The sequence below is a fragment of the Elephas maximus genome, chromosome 20 (genome assembly GCF_024166365.1).
Source record: "Elephas maximus indicus isolate mEleMax1 chromosome 20, mEleMax1 primary haplotype, whole genome shotgun sequence".
NCBI lineage: Eukaryota > Metazoa > Chordata > Mammalia > Proboscidea > Elephantidae > Elephas > Elephas maximus.
In genome coordinates, this window is record NC_064838.1 from 34,727,980 (window position 1) to 34,746,964 (window position 18,985).

Below are 18,985 nucleotides of genomic sequence, written 5' to 3' on the forward strand. Positions count from 1 at the left end.
AGGAGAAGCCCCTACACAGGCCCCACTCAGCATAGCTGTGTGATTCCCGGAGGAGACAGGCCTCTGACGGGGACACTCTGTGGAGGCCGACTAAGACTGCGGGGTCGAGGGGCTCAGTGAGACCTTGGAGGCGAGAAGGTTAGCAGGTGAGTGCTGAGGGCAGAATCCTCAGGAGGCACTTCACGAGCACTCGAAGGGACGGAGCTGTGTTCGGGTCCCATTCTTTTGAAGAGGCTTCACGTCAGGCGCTCTGAGGGGGGCAAATATCTGAGACTGAAGAAACTCGGTGGAGAAAGACTCTTAACAGAACGGGCTGGAAGCAGGACTTGGGTCTGAGGACTCGAAGTGCTCTGAGAACAGGCAGTGAGGACTCGGGGCTCCACAACCTGCGCCCAGTCCTCTGCGACGCGGAGATGTGCCATCCAGCGAGCCGAACACAGACGACCCAGAGGCGGAGAGGTCAAGAGCGGGCAGCGAGCCCAGAGCGCGCCAACCTCTTCGGCGCCTCGGAAAGGCCCGCCCATCTACTCCACTCCTGGTTACTCATTGGCGCTTCTTACTTCCTCCTCGGATTGGCTAGCTCTGGACCAAGTGGGCGGGGCTTTGAGTACTACTTCCGGTGGTATTGAACGCGGCCTCTGGCGAAGCCGGAAGAATGCGATACCTCACGCTTCCGAAAGTGCTTGCAGCTCCGGGAGAAGTGGTGAGCTCTGAAAGGCCGTGGGGAGCGGGGCACGAAAACGTAATGATGGGGGTCGGGGCCTGCAGCGCCAGGAATACAGGATGCTATAGGGTCGCTATGAGTCGGAATCGACTCAACGGCAATGGGTTTTTTTTTTCTAGGGGCAGGAGGTGGGGACAGAGAGTGGGAAGGGCGGGACTTTGGTGAACTGCAAGGGGCGGGGCCTTCAGGGAATGGAGAAATTAAATGAAACTGGGCGGGGTCTTGAATAAAATTAAGGAAGACAAGGCCCCGGTGAGCGAGGCCATAAAGGGCGGGTCTTGTGTGGGCGGGGTCATATAGTGACAAGCCGCTCCAGTGCTGAGTGGGCGGGGCCGCTAGAAAGCGGAGCCTTGTGTGTACAGGTTAGTCGGTTCCCTCCTGCCCAGTAGCATGGGTCATCGTACTTTAGCCGCCGCCCCAGCCCTCTGGGCCTCCATCCCTTGTCTACGCTCTGAGCTGCGCCTGGACCTGGTTCTGGCTTCTGGACAGTCCTTCCGGTGAGTGACTGCGCCTGGGAGGCCCGTCCTTTGGGACCCTGGATTCTGGCTCTTCCTGTTGTGCAAAGGAATGTTGGGGGTGATGAGAGAAACAGGTGCAGGTGGCGAGCTTGTTCTCTCCTTCAGAAAGAGATAATTAGCCTTCTGTGCAGTGTTGTACGAATCAAAAGAGAACTGATGTCAAAGAAAGTACTTTTACTTTGCAATTAGCAAATTACTTTTGTACATGGAGTGGTTGTCGGGTGGGCGGGACCGGAAAGGGTGCAGGAAGGGAAACTGAGTACAAGGGCTGTGCCTGGGGGCTAGGTGGAGGGAGCAAAGCCCTGCGCACTGGAGTGGCGTGTTGGCGGACCAAGTATGGACACTGACCCAGACGGAGGAGCAGCTCTACTGCACCGTGTACCGAGGGAACAAGGGCCAGGTAGGCAAGCCCACACAAGAGGAGCTGCAGGCCGTTCGCCAGTACTTCCAGCTGGATGTCAGCGTGGCTCAACTGTATTACCACTGGAGTTCTGTGGACCCCCACTTCCAAGAGGTGGCCCAGAAATTCCAAGGTGAGTACAGGAACTGGGGTTCTTATACTTTGGTCAAGCTACATTTAACTTCTCCGTGACTCAGTTTCCCCACCTGTAAAATGGAGATTAATGGGGCAGTGGTGGTTCAGTGATAGAATTCTCGCCTTCCATGCAGGAGACCCGGTTTGATTCTGGTCAGTGCATCCCATGCACAGCACCACCAGTCTGGCAGTGGAAACTTTTGTGTTGCTGTGATGATGCTGAACAAATTTCAGCAGAGCTTCCAGACTAAGACTAGGAAGAAAGGCCTGGCAAGGAAAAAAAATGTGGCTCACAATGGTCCTATCTGCAACTGATCATGGGGATGGTGCAGGACTAGGCAGCATTTTGATCCATTGTGTATGGATTTTCATGAGTTGGGGGTGGATGGCCCAGGGTCAGGCAGCATTTTGATCCATTGTGCATGAGGTTGCCATCATTTGGGGCCAACTCATTAGCTAACAACAAAATGGAGATTATGAAAATGTAGAGTGTTTAGAAAAGTGCCTGGCACATATTAATTATTATTATTACTATTATTATTCTGCTGATCACCACAGTGGAATGACAAGGCTATTGAGCCAAATCCTGGCTGTGTGACCTGCAGCAGGTATCTTATTCATTCTGCAGATATTTCTGTAGCATCTGCTGTGTAACTAGAGATGTAGCAATGATCAGAACAGACATAAACCCCTGCCCTCATGGTGCCTACAAGGGGCTTCTTCATCTACGGAACAGGATGATAACCCAGACTCACAAGTTGCTATGAAGAATGACAGGCCTGGTGTTACTTTCTCTAATAATGCGGTCCCTCATTTCCTGGGATCTCCCTGGAGCCTTGGTGCCTAGGATCTGAGGCTGGGAAGAGTCCACTCTCAATAGCAGGTGTTTCTCCTACCTCCTACCTTTCTGCGCCCCAGGTGTGCGGCTTCTGCGGCAGGACCCCATTGAGTGTCTTTTCTCCTTCATCTGCTCCTCCAACAACAACATTGCCCGCATCACTGGTATGGTAGAGCGGCTCTGCCAGGCCTTCGGACCTCGGCTCATCCAGCTTGATGATGTCACCTACCATGGCTTCCCTAGCCTACAGGCTCTGGCTGGTGAGTGGGTGGGTTCCCCATGCCCAGGCCCTCCATCAGCTTTCCCTGTCACCATCTCAGAACTTCCAATTTTCCCAAACACTGTCCCCATCCAGAATCACCCTGCCTGGTCTGATCAGCCCTAATTATACCTTGCCTTCTCAGTTTATCCTTAAAATGCCAGCAACTCATTAGTCTGTGATTTTTGTCCCATGGGTCCAATGCATTATCAGAAAAAACCATTGCCAACATCCATACACAGTATACAGTGTATAGTGTAGGAGTTAAGAGCATGGACTCTGGAGACTAACTGCTCGGGTTGAATGCTAACTCTGCCACTTGACCTCTAGCTATGTGCACTTGGGCACGTTACTTAGCCTCCCTGTGCCTCAGTTTCTTCATCTGTGAAATGGGGTAATAATAGCTCCTACCTATCAGAGTTGTCATGAGGGGCGAATAAAAGAATGCATATTGCACCTGCACAGTATTTGGCATGGAAGAAGTATGCAGAAAATTCAAGCTGCCAACTCTGCAGTGGACCCAACAGTTTTGCATCTGAGAACACACATGTTCTTCCCAGCAGCCTGGTGAGGCAAATATTTTACAGAAGCAAGTATATCAGTTGACAGATGTGAAAACCAAGCAAGGGGACATGCTTGGGGACTGCATAGTGAGGAGACAGCCTGTCTTGAGAAGAGGCATGTTTTTGATGCCTAGAAACCCAGTCTTTAGTCTTAGTTCCTATCTTAGCAGTTTTAGGACTTCAAGGAATTCATTCACTTCTCCAAGCTTCTCTCATTTATAGAATGGAGATAAAGAGTTTCCGTCTGGGAGGGTTTGGGAGAGAATTAAGCAACCTTGAGGCAGTGTGGTGTAATGGGTTAAGAGCACAGGCATTGGTGTCCCAGACTAGGGTACAAGATCCCATCTCCACCATGGTCTTTCATGAGGAAGTTCCTTAACCGCTTCTAAGCCCTCATTTTCTCCATCTGTGAAATGGGAAACACAGCAGTGCTTCCTCAGGATCCTTGAGAAGTGTAAGTAATCACATACCTAAAGCACTTTGCCAGTGCTCAAAACCCAGCACTTGATAATAGAAGCTGTTGTTGTTATTATGATTATGACTTTAGATCATGGGCATGAAAGCTCTTAGGAAAGGGCAAGAACTCAACTGGGGAGCCCTTCCATGGCAGCAAGTCTTCCTCAGTGCCTGCTCCAGCGTCCAACACATAGAAGGCGCTCAGAAAACATCTGTAGAGTAGCAAATCCCAGGCATTAGCCCTTCCCTGTGCACTTACAAGTGTCCACTCTCTCCCAAGGTACTTGTGGGGTGGAGGGCTCATACTAGCCGGAGAACAGGGAGGATGTGAGGACTCCTGACCCCTGCTGTCCTTCCCACTCTCCGCAGGGCCCGAGGTGGAGGCCCACCTCCGGAAGCTGGGCCTGGGGTATCGTGCCCGCTACGTGAGTGCCAGTGCCCGAGCCATCTTGGAAGAACAGCGTGGGCCATCCTGGCTGCAGCAACTGCGTGAGGCCCCCTACGAGGATGCCCACAAGGCCCTCTGCACCCTGCCTGGGGTGGGCACCAAGGTGATGCCCCAGGGAGTGAGAGCTGCCCTCACCACCCACACTGAGAGTAGGAGGTGAGGGCAGGCCTGGGAGCAGGGTACAGGCTCTGCTTCTGGAGGCAGAACAGAAAGGAGAAAGGACACATGAAGATGTTCTATGAGAGAAAAATACAGAGTGCTGGAAGGGTATACAGGCCATTTTGTTTTGAATGCATTTTTAGAAAGGCCATTTGTTCAGGTGCATATATATGCTGCTATATGTATGCAAAATTTTTCACATAGGAATCACGGGAAACTTAATAGTGGTTATCTTTGGAGTGACAAATGGTAAGATGTTTCTACTTTTTTTTTTTATTGAATTTACACATACAGGGTACTTACAAAACTTTATGTTTAACGTCAAAAGGGTTATCTAGCAGTAAGATGACAAAATTTAGCATCTGTTTTTTTTTTTTTTTTCTTATTTCTCTAATTTAAAAAATGAATTTTTGTCTAAAGAAAAAATTTTAACGGGCTCTGTATGACTTTGGCCAAGTCACTTCAGCTTTTGGGGCCTTGGTTTTCTTATCTGTAAAATGGATTGGTAATACCTTTGTCCTAGGTTATGATAAGGGCTTACCTTACATAGGTGCTTACTCAGTAGCAGCTCTCATCATAGGTTTTATTATTATTATTAATACATAGTATGTATTGATTGAGGGAGTGTTTGGGTGGTATAAATGGTTAATGCACTCAGCTGCTAACCAAAAGGTTGGAGGTTCAAGTCCACCCAGAGGTGCCTCAGAAGGCAGGCCTGGGAGTCTGTGTCCAAAAATCAGCCATTGAAAACTCTATGTACAGCAACAACAAAAAGGACGAGTAGCTGCTGAGGCTGATTATGTACAACCAAAAGCTTCATGGGATTTGGTTTCTTGGTTTAGAGGTTTAGGGTCATGGCTTTATGAGACATCCCAGTGAATTGGCCTAATAACATACTTAGTGCCCCTGTTCTACCTTCTAGTTCAGTGTGGAGTGCCTGGGGTCGTAAAAGCTTGCAAACGGCCATCTAAGGCACTACGATTTGTCTCTGTTTGCCTGGAACAACAGAAGAAGGAGAGTCAGGAATAGGAGGAGGATATGGAATATGTGGCTAATAGCCTCCACAAACAGCTGCTTCCTTTGCCATGAGACCAGAACTGGATGATGCCCAGCTACTATTACTGATCAAAGATCATTTTGATCAAAGATTCCATAGAAGAATTCTGATCAAAAGGGGGGCAATACAAAACAGAATTTAAAATTCTCATGTGGAGCCATGAAGGTCAGATGAACCTCTGAAACTATTGCTCTGAGATAATCTTTAAACCTTAAACCAGAAACATCCCCTAAAGTCTTCTTAAAACCAAACAGTAGTTTAACTTAACTAGTAAAAAATGTCTGCCTTGAGCATTAAACTCTTTTAAGAACTACCTATATGGGATCAAATTGACAACAGCAACTCAAAAGATTAGATAGGAACCTTAGGGGGCAATGAGTTTATGTTAATGAGGAACTACTCAGAAAAGGAGGATGAGAATGTAATCCGTATCACTAAATGGTACATGTAGAAACTGTTGAATCAGTGTATGTTTTGCTGTGTATATTCTCAACAACAGAATGAAGAAAATTATATTTTAAAAATTAAAAAAAAAAAAAGAACCTATTAAATACGGTTCTACTCTAACACACATGGGTTTGCCATAAGTCAGAATCAACTCAATGGCAACTGGTTTTTTGTATTGATTGAAAATATAGACTAATAATAACCTCGGAGTGGAGGAAGCAGCAGCTGGTCTTTGGGGCTAGAAGCAGGATGCTGGCGGGATCCTGCCATTCAGCCTCGGTGGCTCACTCTATGTCTGTCAAAGGTGGCTGACTGCATCTGCCTGATGGCCCTAGACAAGCCCCAGGCTGTGCCTGTGGACATCCACATGTGGCATATTGCCCAGTATGACTACAGCTGGCATCCCACCACAAGCCAGGCCAAGGGTCCGAGCCCCCCGGCTAACAAGGAACTGGGTGAGGAAAGAAATTGGGATGTTGGGGCTGGCAGTGGGGTTGAGATGAGACAGACCCCTCACCCTCTTGGTCACCTCTCCCTAAATCCTACATCCTCTGTGTGTGAGGAGCAGGGAGAGAGGGGCCAATTAAATAGACTCATCATTTCTGATTTAGGAAACTTCTTCCGGAGTCTCTGGGGACCTTACGCTGGCTGGGCACAAGCGGTGAGTATACCCAGGTTTCCCCCACCCTCCAGCCATTAACCCAGATCCCACAGGATTTCTCCCTTCTCCGCTAGTCCTAACTCAGTGGTCTATTTCAACAACCCAACCCCGATCCCCATGGACTCTTCTGCCACCATCCCAAGTGGCCCTAAAGGACCCCCAACCACCCAGCCCTGACCCCAGCGGACTTGCACCCATCTCCCCGTGGATTCTTATTGCCCCCAGCCCTGTTCCCCATGAATTCCTCTACCTCCTAACACTGCCACCAGCCCCATCAGCCCTGACCCCAGTACATGCCCCCACCCACACAAACTCCTTGCTCCTGCAGGTGCTGTTCAGTGCTGACCTGCACCAACCCCACCGTGCTCAGGAGCCACCGGCAAAGCGCAGAAAGGGGTCCAAAGGGCCAGAAGGCTAGGTGGGGACTCTGGACAAAGGAATCCCCAAACGTGTTCCCCCATTTCTCTTCCCCCTCCCCACCCAGGTGCATGTTGGGGTGGGGGCTCCCTGCAGCTGTTGTCTTCCAATCTTCAGGCACCCCCAAATCAAGCAGTCAGTTTGTACAACAGGGTTGGATGGAGGCTATCGGGAGACAGAGCTACCTGTGGTTTTATCCTCTTCCCTTTATTACAAGAAGGAACAATAAAATAGAAACATTTGTATGGAAAATGCAATGGAGGAGAAGTAGGGAAGGGAGTGGGCCAGGATAACTCCTCACTCAGTTCAGGGAGGAAAGGGGAACAGACTGTCCCCCAAACCCTCCCCGGCAGGGTATCCTGACCCTGGCTCCAGGACCTAGAGCTGGGGGGGCAGTGCAGGGGAAAGTTCTGGACCCGGCTCCACACAGCAGTCTCGACAGCAGCAGCCAGCCACTGGCCCTAGCACAGGAAGAGAGAACAGAGTTGGCTGCAGGGACAGACCCTCCACTCTGGCCTGGGTGCCTCTGTGCGGACCACCTCTGTGCTCCCACAAAGCCCCAGTCCTCACCCCCAGCTGCTGGTGCCAGAAGCTCCCCATGGCTCGCCACCTGTCCCTGCCCCTCCTGGCTGGTGCCCAACTGCAGCTTCCTCATGTGCCGCACCACAGCCGTGGCATTGAAGGCTTGCTGTGGGAAGAGAGGGGAGAGAGGGCTTTTGAGAGAGTGGGGTTCATGGGGCAGGGGCTGGTGGTAGGATTCTTGCAGTGGTTCTTTTATTTTCATTCAGGTGTTATCTACTGATCCCTTAAGACCCCACAAAAAAAGACTCCAAAAACCAAACCCGTTGCCACTGAGTCCATTCAGACTCATAACAACCCTACAGGACAGAGTAGAACTGCCTATAGGGTTTCCAGGGAGTGGCTGGTGAATTTGAACCGCTGACCTTTTGGTTAGCAGCCAAGCTCTTAAACACTGCACCACCAGGGCTCCTCAAAAGCTTTATTATATTTAATCAAATATTTATGTATACATATACATACATATATATAGGAATGTATATATAAACAGACATATAACTATAATTCATATTTATATATAATAGCAAACACTTTTATAGCATTATGTGTCAGGCAGTGCTCTAAGCACTTTACATGGTAATTCATTTAATCTTCACAAAGCTTTTTGAGGTAGGCACTATTAGTATCACCATTTTCAAAGGAGGAAATCAAGGCACATAGGTTAAGTAAATTGCCCAGGTGTGTGGGGAGTGTGTGTGTGTGTGTGTCTTTATTCAACACAGCCACCTAGATATCCCACAGGCCCCTCAAATTCACCATGTCCAAAACTAAAACTATCCCACCAAGACCTGTTTCTGTCCCTGGAATCTCCATCTCCATGATTGTACCACCATCTACTCTATCCCCACCCAGAAACTTGGACCACTTCTTGGCATCTCTCTCCCCCAACACTGATTCCATCATCACATCTTGTCAGTCCTGCCTCCTAAATGACTCTTGATTGATCAACCAGTTTTCTATTCCTGTTGCTACTGCTCTGGTTCAAGCCCTCACCGCCTCCTGCCTGCATCTCCGCTACTGCCTCCTAATGGATCTCCCAATCTCCACTCCGTGCCACTCCTGCAGCCTGAGAGCCCTTTCAGCGGGCAGATGCCTGCTTTAAATCCTTCTGGGGCTCCTCAGCTCCCTCAGAATCAAGGCAGTGCTCCACTGTGGCATTCGAGGCCCTGAACGGCCAGGCCTTGCCTGCCTCTCTACCCTCAGCTCCTGCTCCTCATCCCCTTAAGCCCCTCCAGTCCAGCAGGCTCAGCACTTGAACTTCCCTGAATGGCCACACTCTCTTGCCCCTGGCCCTCTGCACACCTGTTCTCTCTGCCTCAAATATTATTCCTCTTTGCCTGGCTAATTCCTATTCAATTGTTAGGTCTCATCTTACACATCACCACCTCTATGACTCTTCCTGGACCCCTTAGGCTTGATTAGATGCTTCCTTAAGAATTATAGACTGTTCTCCCTCTAAATTTGGAGGACAGGGATCGGGTGGATTAACCAGTAAGCATGGGTTTATTTGTCCTTACTAATCTGTAGTACACAATTTCACCTGATGTGGTAAAACCCATGTGAAATTTTGCGCTACAGATTAATAAGTAAGCACAAGTAAGCCCATGCATACCTTGCTAATTGGGTAATCCGTGTCTTTCTGGAATAGCGTAGGTATCAGTGTTTGGTGAATCAATGAGAGCCTTCAGTATCACTGAGCAGTTACCGTATACCCAAATTGGTGTTAGGTGCTGTGTGATCTTAGGCCTGGATAGTGGGGGGCAGGATGGGTTCAGGGGAGACTGGAACCCAGGACTTGGGACATGATCTCACCTTCCACTTGCTCTTGGCAAAGTTCTTCTTGATCTGCTCGCTCACCGACTGGTGGATATTCTTATCTAGAGCCGTATCCCCTGCAATCCTAGGATGGGGTGTGTGAAGGGGCCTGTGAGAGGCAGAGACAGGCCTGGGGGCCCCAGACCCCACCCCAGTCCACAGCTTGAAGAAGCACTCACCATGGGTGCTGCAAGGCCTGCTCACAGGTGAACCTCTTCTCTGGATCCTTCTCCATCAAGTGTCGGATGAAATCTTTGGCTGAACCCCCAAGACAAAGCAAGGACAGGGTGGGAGTACCCATGGGCACCCCAAGACAGAGCCCACCCCCTCAGGTCTGGCCTTGCATCAAAGCAAGAGGCCAGGTTTGTCCTTGCACTGCCACCTCATCTGTGCTCTTTCTCTAAGCCCTCTCCTCTCTCCCTTAAGAAAAAACTAGCTCTTAGAAAAAACGTCTGTGAATGATAATAGCTTCACAGTCTGCTTCCTAATAGGGGCACAGAAGGAGGGATAAAACATTTCGTGGTGGTGTTTGAGGCAGTAGGAAGTCAGCAAGGGGAGGTCTTTTCAAAATACTACGTTTAAAGGATGAATGAATGCATGCCTACAAGTGTCTCAGGCTGGGGCCAGGCAGGGATGTCTGGGCCTGAAGCCAGCTCTTAGACTGGAGCTGGGGAATTGGTGACTCCCAAAACAGATGAAGGCACAAGAGGCAGGGCCCCAGGGAGGAAGGCAGGGCCCCACATACCAGAGTCAGAGATGTCGTCCCAGTAAGGAGAGTCAAACTCATACTCAGCCTTCAAAATCTGTTCAAAAAGTTTGGCATCATTCTCGTCATAGAAGGGGGGGTAACCGCAGAGCCTGGACAGGAAGAAACCTGTCCTCATTTCCACATTCAGTGCACCTGCAGGCTCCAGGATGGAGCTTTAGGGCCATCCCGGGAGTCAGGCAGGACCCACAGGAAGGAGCGCCCCCTCTTACAAAGGCCAGATATACCGGCCTCCTTTCTGTTCCCTGAACATGCCCTGATCTTTCCCTCCTCAGCGTCTTTGCTAAACTATTCTTCCCAGACCTCAAACGGCTGGCTCCCTCACTACATCCAGGATGCCACTCAAATCTCACCTCCTCAGAGAGGACCTCCTGACCTCATCTAAAATGGCAACCATCCCCACCTCCTACCCTGCTCGATTTCTCTTCATAGTACTTTTTACCACGTAACATTGTTTATTTGTTTATTGTCTGTTTCCCCTACTGGAATATCAGCTCCTTGAGGGGAGGCCCTTTGTCGTTTTTGTTCTCTGCTAAATCCCCAGGACGTGGCACAGTGCCTGAGACATACAAAACCAAACCAGTTGCCGACACGTTGATTCTGACTCGTGGCGTCCCCATGTGTGTCAGAGTAGAACTGTGCTCCACAAGGTTTTCAATGGCTGGTTTTTCTGAAGTAGATCACCAGGCCTTTCTTCCTGGATACTTCTGGGTGGACTCGCACCTCGAACCTTTTGGTTATCAGCCGAGGGCTTAACCATCTGTGCCATTCACGAGACCCTACCACGGCTCCTCACCTGAAGCATAGCAGGTGCTAAGTAGTTATTGAATGAAGTAATTAAGTAATGAATTGGTAGATATAAATATGGAGGAAAGGAAGAAAGGGCAGAGGAGAGGAAGGGAAGAAATTAGGGGAGAGGACTACCCTGGGGCCACACTCCCCAATGGCCAAGCCCCTACTCACAGGATGTAGGCGATGACCCCTATGGACCAGCAATCCACAGCCTTGCTGTAGGGCTTCTGGGCTAGGACCTCAGGGGCTGTGGAGGGAAGGGGACACGGTGGTGACAAATCTCTGCCCTGCAGTGCCTGGTTCCTCCCCTGCCCCTGGCCCCAGCCCAGGGCCCTCCGCACCCACGTATCCCGGGGTCCCACAGGCGGTGGAGAGCACGCTGCCTGGGTCCTCCATCTTAGAGAGGCCAAAGTCAGAGATCATGATCTTGGAGTCTTCATCCAGGCTGTAGTACAGCAGGTTCTCTGGCTTGGAGGGCAGAAGGGGGAAGAAGGGGCAGTCAGAGGTGGCCAGAGGCTAGTCAGACCTCTGCTTCCCCGAGCACACCTTGAGAAACAATGTCCCCTACAGCATGCCATCCTGGTTACAGGCACAAGAATCTCAAGGAAGGTCTCAAGAATGTTTAAAGTTCCAGAAAGGACAAAGGACTGAGGAGGTGGGGGAGAGAATTTTCTATAAACCTCAGGGATGTATTGTGAAGTCTAAAAGAAAGAATCCCTGAGTACCTACTGCATGCCATACCCTGTCTTAGTGCTAGATTTCACTTTGTCCTTACCACATCCCGTTTTACAGGTCAGTCTGAATAATCTCGTTTTACAGATGAGGAAACTGAGGCCAGAGAGCAAAGTAATTTGCCCAAGAACCCACAGTTAGAAAGTAGCGGGACCAGAATTCAAACGCAGGTCTGTCTGAGCCCAGCGCTCTTCTCCTAGACTAGAATGAGATGTACTAAAAATGTGAATCGCATTATTAGCTGAGTAATAGGAGTTTGGGGACTTCCAGCTTTCTTCTTTATTCTTTTCTGTCCCATCCAAGTTTTCTACAAAGAGTAAGTGGAACTTTCATTATCAGAAAAAGACATAAAATGTTCTAGGATGAAATAGCAGCACAATTCACCTTTGTGTTCATTTGAGTGTCGTAATTGGAAGGAGAGAAAGCAGTTTAGGGATTACAAGGTCCTTATTGCAGGTGGGAAGCCCAGGCTCAGCAAGGGGTGAGAGTTACTCAAGGCCATACAGTGAGGATGCCTGAGCCCTGGGTGCCCTCACCTACCACACACCCTCACACCCCACCTTGAGATCTCGGTGAACGATGCCCAGGTCATGCAGGTACTTGACGGCATCCAGCACCTGGAAGATGAGGCGGCTGGCGTCTCGCTCTGTGTAAAAGCCTTTCTCCACGATGCGGTCAAACAACTCCCCGCCGGACACCCTGCAGCCGAGTATAAGGCAGTCTGGCCAAGAGAGTGGGGCTGAAAGGGCAAGGTCCCCCAGGCTAGGGAATGCAGGAAGCCCAGGAAAGGGGCAGAGGTTGGGCCACTCACAGCTGCATGATGAGGTAGAGGTGGCCCCCACTCTCGTAGATGTCATCCAGGGCTACGATGTTGGGGTGCTTGATCCTGGAAGCAGAAATGAAGTGGCTCAGAGCTGGGGACAGCTCAGCTGCCTCCCCACCCTCACCTCCCATTGCCTGCAAACCTGAGCAGAACAAACCAAGGATCTGGACCCCAAAGGGAAAAGCTTGTTTGCCATGATTTGTTATAATTTATCAGGAGGCAGAAGAGTAAATAAACACTCGGCTCTGGCATCCGACAGAACAGGGTTCAAATCCTGCCTCTGCCACATGCCATCTGAGGACAAGGCTTTCCTCTTCATCACACTGATCAAAATGTTTGAATTTAAAAAATTCACCACACCCTCTAACCCAACAGGTCAACGCCATGAGGCCAGGAACTCTGACTTGCTCACCACCTGTCAACACCTGGTGCAAACTAGGTGCTCGATAATGTCTGTTGAATCGAATATAACTTCTCTGAATCTCAGTTTCTTCATCTACAAAATGAAGCTAATGATAGTACTTCCCTCAAAGAGTTGGGGTGAAGATCATGTGAGCCAATGCAGGTCAGGTGCTTGGCACAGGGCCAGGCACACAGTAAATGCCCAATAAATGAACCAATCATGGTGACTGGTCATGATGAAGAGGAAGGCTCGGCTGTGCCACAAACTTGCAGTGTGACCTTGGGCAAATCCCTTGCCCTCCTGGGCCTCAGTTTCCTCCCCTGGAAAGTAGCAGTGATCATTTCTTCCCTGCCCATCTCTCTACCCAGGGTGGCTGGAAGGCTTCAGGGAGAGTCTGGAAGTGAAGATTTTTATAAGCTGCCCGGTGAGGGCCCGGAAGTTTATATCAGCATGAGCATTTCAAAATATACCAATTGGTTGTTGACTTGGTCCCAGGGTCAGCAGACAGGCATCTTTTAACTTCCTGAGCAGCTTTAATAAGTGAGGGGGATCTTGAGGTAGGTCTAGAGATAACACTAGCTAAGATTCATAAACTCAGTCATGTTCAAGGATTGACCTTTAGACCTGAGAGAACAGTCATCCAATGTAAATAGCCCTTCTATCTCAGTCACATCTGTCATGTTAGTTCTTGTGCCAAGCACTTGAAATAAAGGACTTCTAATGCTCCCCAAGGAGCCCTGGGGGTATAGTGGTTAAGAGTTCGGCTGCTAATCTAAAGGTCGGCAGTTCAAATCCACCAGCTGCTCCTTGGAAACCCTGTCGGGCAGTTCTATTCTGTGCTACAGGGTCGCTATGAGTCAGAATCGACTCAACAGCAACAGGTTTCGTATTTTAATACTCCCCAAAGGAGCCTGGTGGCCTGATGGTTAAGCGCTCAGCTACTAACTGAAAGGTCAGTGGTTTGAACCCCCCAACAGCTCTGTAGGAGAAAAATGTGGCAGTCTGCTTCTATAAAGATCACAGCCTTGGAAGCCCTATGGGGCAGTTCTACCCTTTCCTATAGGGCATCACTGTAAGTTGGAATCGACTCAATGGCAGCAGGTTTGGTTTGGTTTAATACCTCCCACATCCTACCAAGGGGCTATTATTGCCCCCATTTTATAACTAAGCTATTTGAGGCTCAGAGAGGTTAAATGATTCTCCTGAAGCAGAGGGAAAGGGACGAGAGAGGAGGGGTCAGCGCAGGGTCACCGTGGAACAAGGATAGGCTGTGGCCCACGCACTTGTGCAGGACAGCGATCTCATTCTCCATGGTGCCCTCCTTGCCCTCCAGGGCCTTCTTGGCAATGCATTTGATGGCCACCAGCTTCTGAGTCCTCTTATCTTCTGCCAGGATTACCTCCGAGAAGGCCCCCCTGCAGGGAGAGGGAATTCCTGAGGTAGGGAACTGGAACCCCACCTTCCCTCCAGTCTCTCCTCTAACCTTATGTGTCATGTGACCACCTCTGGACCAAGGAAGTGGGATAAGCCTCTCCCAATCACTCGTCTACTCCTGGCTCTAGAAGTGGTCACAGACCCACATCTGGCCAATCAGACTAATCTATCCCCTGGCCACAGTAATTAAGTCATGTGATATACCAGGTTACTGGCACTTTGAGAATGAGGTGTTCTTTCTTGCTAGGTTGGTAGCATGTACGCCTGGAACTAATTTGCCGCCACTTGAGGAGAGCCTGCTTGAGTATGAAGCCAATACAAAGGAAATCAGAGCTAAGAAATGGTCAAAGACAATTTCTTGATAACATCATGTAAGCCTCTGGATCCAGCCATGCCTGAAACCTACCCCTGACCTTTTTGATGCATAATTGATTTTAGTCTCACTAATTTAATGTTAGTGGGTAATTTAACATCCTGGCGGTATAGTGGTTAAGTGCTACGGCTGTTAACCAAAGGGTCAGCAGTTCAAATCCACCAGGCACTCCTTGGAAACTCTATGGGGCAGTTCTGCTCTGTCCTATAGGGTCACTATGAGTCGCAATTGATTCGATGGCACTGGGTTTGGTCTGTTTGGTTTTTTAATTTATCATCCTTTAGAACCTTGAAGAACTACCAGCATCACCTGCGAGCTTTTTAAAATGCAAAATCTCAGGTCTCACCCCAGATTTACTTTATCAGAATCTGCATTTTAACAAGATCCTCAGGTGATCTGTACGCACATTAAAGTTTGAGGAACACTGCTTTAGAACAAACACTTAGAAAGGAACAAACTAATTTACACTAAAGTTCACTGCGTAAGGAGGGTTTACTAGAGTGTTCTTTCTCAGATTGTTTGTTTTCCTTGGGAGAATGAGAAGTCATAAGCCAAAGAAAAGTATCTGTCATGGTGAAATTTCAGTCATCAGGAATAACTAGTGACCGTAGTAGCCTCGGAAACCCTGGTGGTGTAGTGTTTAAGAGCTACGGCTGCTAACCAAAAAGGCCGGGAGTTTGAATCCACCAGGCGCACCTTGGAAACTGTATGGGGCAGTTCTACTCTGTCCTATAGGGTCGCTGTGAGTTGGAACGGGTTTAGTTTTTTTTTCTTTTGGTAATAGCCTCATCACTAGTTTCTAGTCTTGTCCCTCTTCAATTTTATCTTCTATCCTGTGGCCAGCGACCCAACTTTCTTGAATTGCAAACCTGCCAAAGTCTTAAATGTCTCCCTCTGGCCTGTGGGATAAAGTCCAGTCTCAGTTGTCTGGCTTTCAAGGCCCCGCATGAATGGCCTGTCCCTGCTTTTCTCCAGCCTCTTCTTTCACTCTTCCCCAAGCCTCTTATTTTAAGCCCCACCAGGCTCCTTACCTCTTTCCACCATACCTCTGAGCCTCTGCTGATATTCCTTCTGCCGGGACCGCCCTTTGCCCTCTCTGACAAGTGCACCTCTACCCGTCCTTCAGTTCCCATGAACAATTCCCCCTCCCCAAGGCAGAAGCCATAGCCCTCACTGGGCTATACAGAGCTCTCAGGCCCATCCTTAACTGGAGCACAGCACACACACTGTGTCATCTTCCATGGATCTGTCTCCCACACGTGCCTGGGATCCGCTTGAGAGGCAGAGAGGCGTGAGTTATTTCTGGATTCCCACCACTGAGAACAGAGCCATGCTCAGCCTCAGTTCCCAAGTGTAGGCTGGGGCCCCCAGCTGTTGGTAGCAAGTTGGATAAGCTGGCCCCTTCATTTCCCCACTCCCTTCTCTTCAGTGGCAACCCAGAACTGCAGCAAGAGCAGTTCCTGTCCCATCCACTGACAGACAGAAGTGAGAAGCCGAGTCCGGCCTGAGCCACAGAGAGGCAGCCACAGGGCCTGGGCTGTAGGAAACAGGAAGCAGTGATCAAGTGACCAGAGGAAGCGTCACCCTAGGCCCAGCCGACCCAGCCATCCAGATCCAGAAGTGAGGACCTCCCAAGTCCCCTCCCACCATCAGGCCATCTCAGGGACAGCCCCCTTCTCTCCTGCCCTGAGATTTGAGGGATCACTCACGTGCCCAGAACATCACGGAAGTCATAAATGTCCCTAATGTCCTCCGCCTGCTTCCAGCTGGGGGCTTCCACTGCCCCCGGCATGGCCCACTGCCCACTGGCCACAGCCAGGGCTCCTGGGAAAGAGAATGGAGGGAGGGGGCTCAGTGGGGCACAGCCTTCTCTCTGGGAACTTACCTGGGTCCCATTCAGTCATTCAACATGCATTTATTCATTCCTTGATTCAGTCATTACACAGTCATTTAACAAACATTCATTTGCTCAGTCATTTGTCCATTCAACAAACATCCTTTATGGTGGAAGAAAAATTCTTCATTCAAAAAGTCATTCATTCACTCATTCATTTATCCAGCTCATTTTCCAGTTTCTCCCTTTCCAAATGCAAACATCCAGGGGGACCCTGACCTCTGGAAGGACAGCAGAGAAGACTCCAGAGGAGCTTGTAGAAGTGCACAGCCCGGGAGGATGCCCCTGTCCCCAGAACCAGCAATGTCCTAGCCCCACCCTGGGAACTGCTGGGGTGTCTCCTCTCCCTCCTTCTCCTTCTCCCCTGCCCCAGCCTCTCTCGGAAATCAGGTTTCCGGCAGCTTGGGCTTCCAGCAATATCTCAGCCACGTTTTTAAATAGCTCCTTCTGCACTGTTACCCCGGCAACAACAGCCACAGCTGGAGCTCCCCAGGCCTCCTACTTCTCCCCTTCCTCCTGACTCCCCATCTGGGTCCAGGCAGCCTGAGAAATGGTCCCACCCAACCTGTCCCACCTGGCCCTGTCTCACTCTGATCCAACCTGGACCTTCCCCCACTGAGGCCTCTGTCTCATCCAACAGGAGAGGATGGGCATTATCTCCCCAGTTATCAGAAGAATGGGGAGACTGAGGTTGCAGATGGGTAGGGGTTGGGTCCAGAGTTCCCCAAATGATGCCCAGCCGGGGCCCCAGCTAAGCTTGCTGAGGGCAAAGGCCATGGAGGGAGCTTCCCTCAGCTGCTCCTTTCCATTTGCAGCCAGGCTGGGGCCCATTAGAAAACAGTTTCCTAACCCCATTCCAGGCCCACAGAGGATGAGGCCAAAACAAAGCCTTGTGTGCTGTGTGGCCTCAGGGAGGGTGCTTTTCCTCTGTTTCCTCTGAGGAAGAATGAGTGGAAGGTGCCCTGACTAGAGCCCCTGGGGGGAAATCCCACCCCTTGGGTGGGACCATGTTCCCAGGGGGCCATAGTCACCAATCCCAGGAGCAGAAACTTCTAGGAAAAGAGACTTGATAGTGAACTCTAGAGGCACAGTCTTAAACTCGAAGGGCTGGCAAATAAGCCTGTCACAGTTTCACACATGCCTGTACCCAGCCACCCCATACCAAGCCCCACTCACACCCCTGAATCCAGACACCTGTCCCCAGAGCCAGCACACCCTACACTCAAATACCCTGATGCCTAATCATATGCATATACCCATACATCAGCACACATCTCCAAACTCACACTGCCCCCAGACATCCTTACAGCCTGTCTGCCCAAATACTCCTCACCCAGATCCCCATGCTGACCCTCTTATACCCCAAAACACACACCCACACACCTGGACAAGATGACACCCAGACACACACACCTGTATACCAGACACCCCAGACTCACGCACACTCTACACCCTCCAGCTCCTACATCCCACACCCTAGAAGCTCCTATACCCTAAACCAGCCCCCAACTCATTACACACCTAACTCCAAACATCCTTAGTACACAACGGTACCCCAGCCCAACTCTGAGTTACTACCTTTACAGCCAGATACCCTTACTTCTCAGCACACACACCTAGCTGGACACACAGTTTTGCCAAAAACACACCAATCCCCAGACATCTCCACCCATAAGAATATCCTCACACACTAACCCACTGCACCCCATTACCTGACCCACACCACTGTACTAAGACACAGTACTCCCTAACCCGGCCCCACCCCCACATATATACCTCCAAATGCCCATGCCCTTCCACATTCAGGAGCAGCTGAACACGCATACACACACACACCCTTCTCACCCTCCTATATGACCCACTCAGTTTCCCACAGCCTGCCCGGCACCTGCTGGGCCTGGGCAGAGGTGGAGGAGAAAGGCCCAGTGCCCGTCCAGGGTCCAGCCCGTCCGAGCGCCCCTCGCACTCCTGGGGGAGGGCTTTCAGCTGCGAGGGGGTCCCTCCGACCCCTAGCGCCCAGGGGACCAGGCGGGGCTGCACCGGCCCCGGGCCGTACCTGCGGCTGCCCCGCCGCGGGGCTGGCTGGGAGGCCCGAGGTGGCTGGCGCCGAGCTCCCGCCGCGGTCTACCGCCGCTGCGCGCCTGGCCCGCCCTCCCGACCGCTCTCTCGCTGGGGCTCTGCTCCGGCTTGGCACGCTCCCCCCGCCCGTCTGCCCGCAGCTCTGATGTCAGTGAGGGAGGAGCCTGCGGCGGAGGGACCCGGGCTAGGAGGCGAGGCGGCGCTCCCCGCTAG

The 18,985-nt window shown here is 50.6% G+C and overlaps 2 protein-coding genes across 10 annotated transcripts; one reads left to right on the top strand and one right to left on the bottom strand.

The window, feature by feature from the left end:
• Nucleotides 1-622: 622 nt before the first annotated feature.
• OGG1 (8-oxoguanine DNA glycosylase) lies at nucleotides 623-7,375 on the top strand. Of its 7 annotated transcripts, none has more exons than XM_049862649.1 (8): nucleotides 623-703; nucleotides 1,114-1,221; nucleotides 1,528-1,775; nucleotides 2,696-2,875; nucleotides 4,263-4,444; nucleotides 6,309-6,459; nucleotides 6,616-6,665; nucleotides 6,994-7,179. In XM_049862649.1, exons 2-8 carry the CDS (start codon nucleotides 1,115-1,117, stop codon nucleotides 7,081-7,083), a joined length of 1,008 nt encoding a protein of 335 aa, XP_049718606.1. In that variant the 5' UTR covers nucleotides 623-703; nucleotide 1,114; the 3' UTR covers nucleotides 7,084-7,179. The 7 variants fall into 7 exon arrangements, with proteins under 7 accessions (XP_049718606.1, XP_049718604.1, XP_049718603.1 ...); XM_049862647.1 differs by having other exon boundaries at nucleotides 629-703; nucleotides 1,064-1,221; XM_049862648.1 differs by having other exon boundaries at nucleotides 631-703; nucleotides 1,087-1,221.
• CAMK1 (calcium/calmodulin dependent protein kinase I) lies at nucleotides 7,271-18,872 on the bottom strand. Of its 3 annotated transcripts, none has more exons than XM_049862655.1 (12): nucleotides 18,750-18,872; nucleotides 16,509-16,623; nucleotides 14,276-14,407; nucleotides 12,578-12,652; nucleotides 12,327-12,465; nucleotides 11,376-11,502; nucleotides 11,206-11,281; nucleotides 10,222-10,334; nucleotides 9,656-9,734; nucleotides 9,474-9,561; nucleotides 7,653-7,770; nucleotides 7,271-7,543 (listed from the first exon to the last, which is right to left on the bottom strand). In XM_049862655.1, exons 2-12 carry the CDS (start codon nucleotides 16,589-16,591, stop codon nucleotides 7,461-7,463), a joined length of 1,113 nt encoding a protein of 370 aa, XP_049718612.1. In that variant the 5' UTR covers nucleotides 16,592-16,623; nucleotides 18,750-18,872; the 3' UTR covers nucleotides 7,271-7,460. The 3 variants fall into 3 exon arrangements, with proteins under 3 accessions (XP_049718612.1, XP_049718611.1, XP_049718613.1); XM_049862654.1 differs by lacking the exon at nucleotides 18,750-18,872 and adding an exon at nucleotides 18,582-18,684; XM_049862656.1 differs by lacking the exons at nucleotides 16,509-16,623; nucleotides 18,750-18,872 and adding an exon at nucleotides 14,631-14,758.
• Nucleotides 18,873-18,985: the final 113 nt, after the last annotated feature.

Coding starts and splice junctions, on each gene's coding strand:
- OGG1 (XM_049862646.1), top strand. CDS start 656: ATGCGATACCTCACGCTTCCGAAAGTGCTTGCAGCTCCGGGAGAAGTG. Junction 704..1,063: donor TTGCAGCTCCGGGAGAAGTG/GTGAGCTCTGAA, acceptor CGGGGCCGCTAG/AAAGCGGAGCCTTGTGTGTA. Junction 2,876..4,262: donor TAGCCTACAGGCTCTGGCTG/GTGAGTGGGTGG, acceptor CACTCTCCGCAG/GGCCCGAGGTGGAGGCCCAC.
- CAMK1 (XM_049862655.1), bottom strand. CDS start 16,591: ATGCCGGGGGCAGTGGAAGCCCCCAGCTGGAAGCAGGCGGAGGACATT. Junction 14,408..16,508: donor TTCCGTGATGTTCTGGGCAC/GTGAGTGATCCC, acceptor CTCTCCCTGCAG/GGGGGCCTTCTCGGAGGTAA. Junction 7,544..7,652: donor TCTGGCACCAGCAGCTGGGG/GTGAGGACTGGG, acceptor TTCCTGTGCTAG/GGCCAGTGGCTGGCTGCTGC.